The 7018-nt window shown below is 39.8% G+C and overlaps 1 protein-coding gene across 2 annotated transcripts; it reads right to left on the reverse strand.

The window, feature by feature from the left end:
• Nucleotides 1-202: 202 nt before the first annotated feature.
• Nucleotides 203-6615, reverse strand: DMP1 (dentin matrix acidic phosphoprotein 1). Of its 2 annotated transcripts, XM_021702341.1 has the most exons (5): nucleotides 6558-6615; nucleotides 5847-5890; nucleotides 3672-3704; nucleotides 3440-3487; nucleotides 203-1576 (listed from the first exon to the last, which is right to left on the reverse strand). In XM_021702341.1, exons 1-5 carry the CDS (start codon nucleotides 6613-6615, stop codon nucleotides 203-205), a joined length of 1557 nt encoding a protein of 518 aa, XP_021558016.1. The 2 variants fall into 2 exon arrangements, with proteins under 2 accessions (XP_021558016.1, XP_021558017.1); XM_021702342.1 differs by lacking the exon at nucleotides 3440-3487.
• Between the last annotated feature and the right edge of the window lie 403 nt (nucleotides 6616-7018).

Consider the following 7018-nt stretch of genomic DNA (forward strand, 5'->3'; position numbering starts at 1 on the left):
GAGTGTGTTCTGGTGTCCTCTGACAGTATTTAAACCCCTATAAATTGGTGACACCCTAGAAACAAATATATCCAGCATTTCCTTTCAGAAAGAAATGGCCTCTGTTTGTCCTTCTGATAAAAAAAAACAATAAATTATTGTTATAATGATTTCCCTGTTCTCCAACTCCGAAGCTGAGAGCCACTTCTTGGGGAAGTTGTTGCTAATAGCCATCTTGGCAGTCATTGTCATCTTGATCCCCAATGGGTTTGTTGTGATAAGTATCAACTGTTAATTTTCTGCTTTCTATCTCAGTGTTTTTTGAGTGGCCATCTTCTTCACTGCTTGATTTGCTCTCAGTAGAGTTGCTGTCTTCTTTTGATTTGCTGCTGTCCTGAGAATCCCTGGCATCATCTTCCTCAGACTGGCTGTCCTGCTCAGACTGGCTTTCTTCACTCTGGCTCTCTGCTGAGGCACTGTGAGACTGGAGGCCCTCCTGGCTAGAACTGTTCTCCTCCTCAGTGGACTCTGGGCTCTCCTCTGAATCTTTGAGGCTTTCATTGGATTCACTGTCAGCTTGCTCCTCTGTGGATTCACTTTCTGAACTGGACGGTTTATTCAAGCTATTCTCTTCACTGGAGTCACTATCTTCCTGATCTTCTGAGTGACTGGTGGTGTTATCTGGGTTGTCACCCCTGGACTCACTCACTGCCTCTTCCTGAGATTCACTACTATTTTCCTGAGATGGCAGATCAACCTCTTGACTGGACTCACTACTGGGGTCTTGTACATTTTGACTATCTTCTTGAGACTGAGTCTCCTCACTCTCTTCTAGAGATTCACTCTCGCTGTTTTCCCTGGATTGGCTGAGGCCAGCTTCTTTGGAGTTGGTGTTTTCTGTTGAGTCACTCTTGATTTCTTCCATTGTGTTGCTATCATCAAGCTCACCTATATCGTCTTCCTCAGAAATACGGGACTTTCTGAAAATTTTCCTCCTGAGATACTCCAATGATTGGCTGTCAACTGAATCCTCAGTGCTTGCTTGCTCATCACTGTTTCCTTTCAATTCTTCTGATTTGACACTAGCACTGTTCATTCTGGAGTTGCCTCTGTCACTCCTGATAATGTCTGGATCATCATTCTGCATTTCTTCATCACCAAACTCAGAGCCATCCCCATGGCTACTATCCCCTTCACTGCCTCCTCCCACCCAGTGCTCCTCACTCTCACTCTCTTGAGCAGAGTCACCTCTCTCAGGCCTGCTGTTCACCTCATCCTCATTGTCAAGGTTCCTGCTCTCACTGGTGGTATCTTGGGTACTGTCTTCTCCTTGCAGGGCACTATCTTCCCTGGATTGTGTGATGTCGGCTGAGTCCTCATTACTTTTGAGTCTGGAGTTTCCTCCTTGTCTCTCTTCAGGTCCTGGGCCATTATCATCATCACCAAAAGTGTCATCTCCACTGTCATCTTCATCATCATCTTTATCATCTCCTTCTTTTCCTCCACTCCTAGAGAGGCCATCAGCTGCCCTGTGCATATTTTGATGATCATCAAGGCCCTCCTCTGATTCAGCACTGTCACTGGGGTCTTCATTTGCCTAAAGTTTGGGTTAACAAACATGGTCAGTACTCCAGGAGCTGATATAGAGGGTATTATCTATTCTCCTCCTGCTTTTTTTTTTATGTCCCTCCTTCTAATCCATGGTCAGTTTTCCTGCTCAATAACATGTCTACCAGAGGTTAAAGAGGAAAGTAGAGGAGTTGAAACTCAAGTCATTCCATTTTATATAGGCACAATTCACTCAGTGCTACAGAAACTTTCGTAAAAAGCTCTATAGAAATCACATTCATGAAACTCAAATCATATTGTAAGTCTGATTCCTGGAAGAAACTCTCAGAGAATTTTTTTTTTTTTTGTACATTAAAGAGATGTTTGAAATACTCATCAAATTGTTTGGCTTAAAACAGTTTTTAAAATCTTTAAAACAGATTTTAAAATGACCCAAATATTTTTTTCTTATCAACTCTGGGGGGGCGGAATGTACTAAGGCAGTAGAATGAAACTTTTAGCTAAAATGAAAGTAAAATATTGTGGTAAGATATACATTTCACCCATACCATATTTATACTTCATTCACACTGGCAGAGGGTTGCCTGTAGAAAGAAGGCTTAGCTAGGAGACTGCAACTAGTGGGACCACCAGGAAGGCTTAGTTCTAAGTGTGAGCTCAGAGAGATTATCCCCGTAAGTCAAATAATTGGAAACACTACACAGATAAGGAAGGATAGTGAGTCTTCATTCATTATGCTATGGAAAAATCTGCTCTCTTTACTATACCCCATAGCAGAGCATTCTTGCTGACTTTGTTTTTATTTTTCCACTTGTCCCTACTGATCAATATCTGATTTTGCAGTTGGGAGTACCTAATGATGACATCTCCTCCCGTTGCTAGAGTTTACACTGGTATGCTGGAACTAAGCATCTTTTTAGCTCCCCATACCTCAAAAGGCACATATTGCACCCTTCTCAAGCAGGTACTATTATTCTCATTTGAGAGCTCGGAGAATATTAAAGCAATAAATCATAACATCTCCAGAAAACATCCCCAATTCTATGCTTATAAATTCCTAGAATGTTCCTCAGACAAACCTTTAGTAAACAGTGGTAAAAGACTAATAATTCATCTTCCAATTGGTTGAGTACAGAATACAACATGGATCAAAGCTTCAAGGAGAAACCTGGTTCCTGGAATCTCTGGAGCCCCACGGGTTTGAGTTTCATCAAAATGATAGGACAGCCAAGAAAGTAATGACATTTAGTCTTGGGAAAATGAAAAAAAAAAAAAAAAGAGTGCACACAAAAGAGAAAGAAAACCAATTTTTTTCTTAAAGGATTATAATTATAAGTCAGCTTTTCTTATTACGAGGGTCACCACTGAGACTGTTTTAAAGACAAATCATTACTAAAAAAGCTGTTTCACTAAAGTTTCTTCAGGGCTTTCCTACTCTCTGCTCCAACAAGATCCTTGACATGGAGGAGATCTCTAGGCCCAGCAGGTACTTCATGTTAGCCAGGAAGCTTTCTCTGTCTGATCTGAACTGCTCCAATTGTAAAAGCAGTATTTTAGAGTGATAAATGAGCTATTACTTGTCTAACATAGTCTAGGACCATTTGTGTGTGTGTGTGTGAGTGTGTGTGTGTGTGTGTGTTCTTTTTAACTAGAGGACATCTGGGGCCACAATGTCTATAATCTGGCCCCAGTGATAAATATGGAATGAACAGCATGTCCACATCTGAATTCTCCCACTCATTTTTCTCTTCTTACTTTATGGGATGATTTAGCTAGCATAACCAATGGTTAGAAAATATTACATTTAGAATGGTTGCAGGTAATTTAATCTAACATCATTTCCTTCGATTCCTAAGTAGCCTGAAAAGTTAAGAAAGGTCTGTTTAATTACCTGTTCCTCGGAGCTAACTTTACTGTCTTCTGATGACTCACTGCTCTCCTAAAAGGAAAAAAAAAAGTTGTTTATTTTTCCTTTTAGCAATTCCCAAGGAAAGAAAAATATGATACACATAAATTGCTTGCAGTTTGGATTTACTGCTGTCCAAATGGCCTAAGGTGATGAGAAGAGTGTTAAAGTAAATTTACTGTATGAGGTGTTTATAAAAAAAAATTGAGATAGTTACCAAAGGTGGTGTTGGTGTCTGTGCCAAATGACCCTGTAAAAAAAGGAAGGAAAACAAGTTACTCCTTTAGAGACGGATCATGTCTTGCAGATATTTAAAATAATTTTAGTTGATTTTTTTTAGTTTCTTGATACAGAGTTTACGTTTACATGAGTAATAATGACATTTTATGGTGAAATGGCTAAAAAGAGGATGTGAGATGGCCTGATGGCCTAGAAAGATCTTGTGATCTAAAAGACGTAGAAGATTGTTGTTTCTGATATTCACTTAGAGAAAAATATACTTTCTTTGAAGTTGGTCGTTTGTACAACCTAGATAAAATGTAACATAGGAAAAAAAAAAAAGACAGCATTGGAATTTAGAACCCAGATTTAAGTCTCAATTAGCTCCTTGGTTTTGGTTTTAGCCCTGAAAACCAACTGTCTTGGTTTTAGTGCTGAAATTCACATGTTCCAGGAAACCCCGAAGTCTTGGATAAACTGTGATGTTTGGTCACTCTGTGCGAATCTGGGCAATTCACTTCACCTTTCCAACATCAATTTCTTCCTCATAAATTAAGAATATTAGCAACCACTGTGCATACTCCATAGAGTTACTGTGAGGACGAAATTGGAAGCATCTTGAGAACTATTTAATATGATATAAACTAAAGAAATAATCCATTTTGAGAATATCACATTATAAAATTCAGTGATAGATAAAACTGAATTGAGAAAGCCATTAAACCTTTCTCGAATCGCATACGATCACACACACACACACAAAACTAAGTCTGAAACTTAATTAGGCATCGTTCTGATTTATTTCACTTTTTTTTGATCTTATAAGAACTCTTAAGATTGCCTGTGCCACCTCTAGTGCCTTCTCCGCATCTACACTCCCCCTTCCCCAGAAGCACAGCAAGATCCCAAAATCCCTTTTGGTTCAAAGCTGCTGAGCCATGAGTGTGAAGACCTGAGGTGCAGAGAAAAGCAGGGAGGAGCTGCTATCAGCGTGTCTTCAACAAGCCTCCCAGCATGCGAGGCAGGGGTATCTCCCCAGAGGAAGGAGCTCTGATCACTTAGTCTTTGCCCTGTGACACTGAAAGCAGGCACAATGGCAGACTCTCAGAGAGAACTCCATCAGTTATCATTTGGAATTAAGGGCTAGGAGGGAGCGAGACATTGGTATTTTTCTCATACCAAAGCTAGACTTGAGAACCTAACGTGTTTGTGGTACTCTTAGAGTCTTCGGTTGAATGAGAGAGAGGATCTATAGTGGCTGCTTTTCAACCAGCCGAAGGACATCTCTGATGAGAGTTCATCTGAGAAATGCTGCAATGCCAATTCCAATCTCAGGCAGGGACAGAACCCCATCTCAAGCCTCTGACATTATCTGGCAACTGCTAATAATGTTGTGCCCAAGCTGCAGTGTATGCAAAAGCCAGCAGGTAACAAGGTCATGAACAAAACACTCTGACCTAGCATAAGATTTTAAGCCTTCCTTGTAGTTTCAATCTTGAGAACCTGTTGCCCTCCTAGACTTGGCCCCTTCCTGAGAGGGATATAACACCCTAATAGAGAATGTGGATTCTGGAGCCAGAGTGACCTAGGTTTAAAGTCTGGCTCTAACACTTATCACGTAACCGAAACAGACTAGGTTACTCTCTGTGTCTCAGTGTTCTCTTGTAAAGCACATAAAACAGCCTAGCAATGGTTCTTGAGTTCTTGAGAATTAGTAACTGTTGGGTTATTCAGAGTTAACACTCAATCAACATTAGCTATTATTCCAGAGACTCTAGTATCCTCTCATTCTTCTGTCTTTTCTCACTTTCCAGGACTTGACCTCCTGCCTGCCAGACATCTCCTGGTAAACAGATTTCTAGTCCTAATCCTTTAAAAGCAGCCTTGGTTCACTGTCATCCCTTCCCTTCCACTACTGCGGACATCATTATGAAAATAAAGCTAAAGGGAAAAAAAAAGCCTCCTCACTAAATTATACTACTAAGTTGAAGTTGAAGCATTATATGAACTAAATTTTTTCACATGAACTAGAAATTATAGCCCTTACTACCTATATCTTAGGTTATTAAGGTATTCCTTAAATCATTAGCAGTTTCAATATTTGTGGTGGAGTTAATATATTTAATAATATATTAAATTAAAAATATTTTTTAAAAACCTTATTTCTACTCACCTTCCATTCTTCAGAGCTCTCAGATTCAGTATTTTGATACCTGGCTACCTAGAAAATTTAGTACACAAGGTTAACTCACAGAGAAATTTCCAAGGCAGTAGCTAGTAACACTTTACATATGTAGGAGCAGTGATGGTCAAATTTCAGCATGAATTAGAATCAGCTGGAGGCCTTTTAAACCACAGATTGCCCCATCCCTAGAGAGTCCGGCTCAGTAGGTCTGAGGTAGGACCCAAGAATTTACATTTCTAACAAAATTCTAGTTGATGCTGATGCTGCTGGTTGGAGGATGACACTTTGAGAACCACTGCTGATGAAGAAAAATGAGAATCATAGCTATATGATTGAACAGAATAAGGAATAACTCAGATAACTTTTTTTTTGAAGATTTTATTTATTTGACAGAGAGATAGCAAGAGCAGGAACACAAGCAAGGAGAGTGGGAGAGGGAGAAGCAGGCTTCCCGCGGAGCAGGGAGCCCGATGCGGGGCTCGATCCCAGGACCCTGGGATCATGACATGAGCCAAAGGCAGACGCTTAATGACTGAGCCATCCAGGTGCCCTTCGGATAATATTTTAAAGCAAACAGCTTCCTAAGAAACTACTGTTTTCATCTGACTAGAACTTACACAGGCACGTTGGCTTATAGCCAATTAACATTGTGGAATTTTAGGTATAAAAGGTTTATTTCATATATCCCTACCCTGATACTTACTGGAAGAGCACAGGACAACCCCCAAAGGAACATAAGCAGGATGCTGGTCTTCATAGCTGGGTGTGACACCTCTACCTGTGATAAGGACAGAAGATGTTTTCCTCTATGCTAAAGAAATATAGAAGTTTTAACTTTTTAACAGTTTCTTCCTATTAAAAAACACAACTTGTCCTAATGTCCATCAAGTGATGAATAGATAAATAAAAGGTACTGCATTCATACAATGGAATATTATTCAGCCATAAAAAAGAATGAAGTACTGATACATGCTACAAAGTAGAGGAACCTTGAAAACATTATACTGAGTGAAAGAAGCCAGACACAAAAGACCACATATTGTTTGACTACAGTTATATAAATTGTCCAAAATAGGTAAATCTATAGAGACAGAAAGTAGGTAAGTGTTTTGCCCAGGGTTGGAAGAGATGGGAGTTTGGGAATGACAGTTAAGGGGTGA

The sequence above is a fragment of the Neomonachus schauinslandi genome, chromosome 2, assembly GCF_002201575.2.
Source record: "Neomonachus schauinslandi chromosome 2, ASM220157v2, whole genome shotgun sequence".
NCBI lineage: Eukaryota > Metazoa > Chordata > Mammalia > Carnivora > Phocidae > Neomonachus > Neomonachus schauinslandi.

Bases quoted from the DNA above. Each gene is read 5' to 3' on its own strand.
- DMP1 (XM_021702341.1), bottom strand. From the start codon at position 6,615: ATGAAGACCAGCATCCTGCTTATGTTCCTTTGGGGGTTGTCCTGTGCT. The intron at 5,891-6,557 runs GTATCAGGGTAG...TTTTCTAGGTAG, and splicing joins GTCCTGTGCTCTTCCAGTAA to CCAGGTATCAAAATACTGAA. The intron at 1,577-3,439 runs GTAATTAAACAG...CCCAAACTTTAG, and splicing joins AAGTTAGCTCCGAGGAACAG to GCAAATGAAGACCCCAGTGA.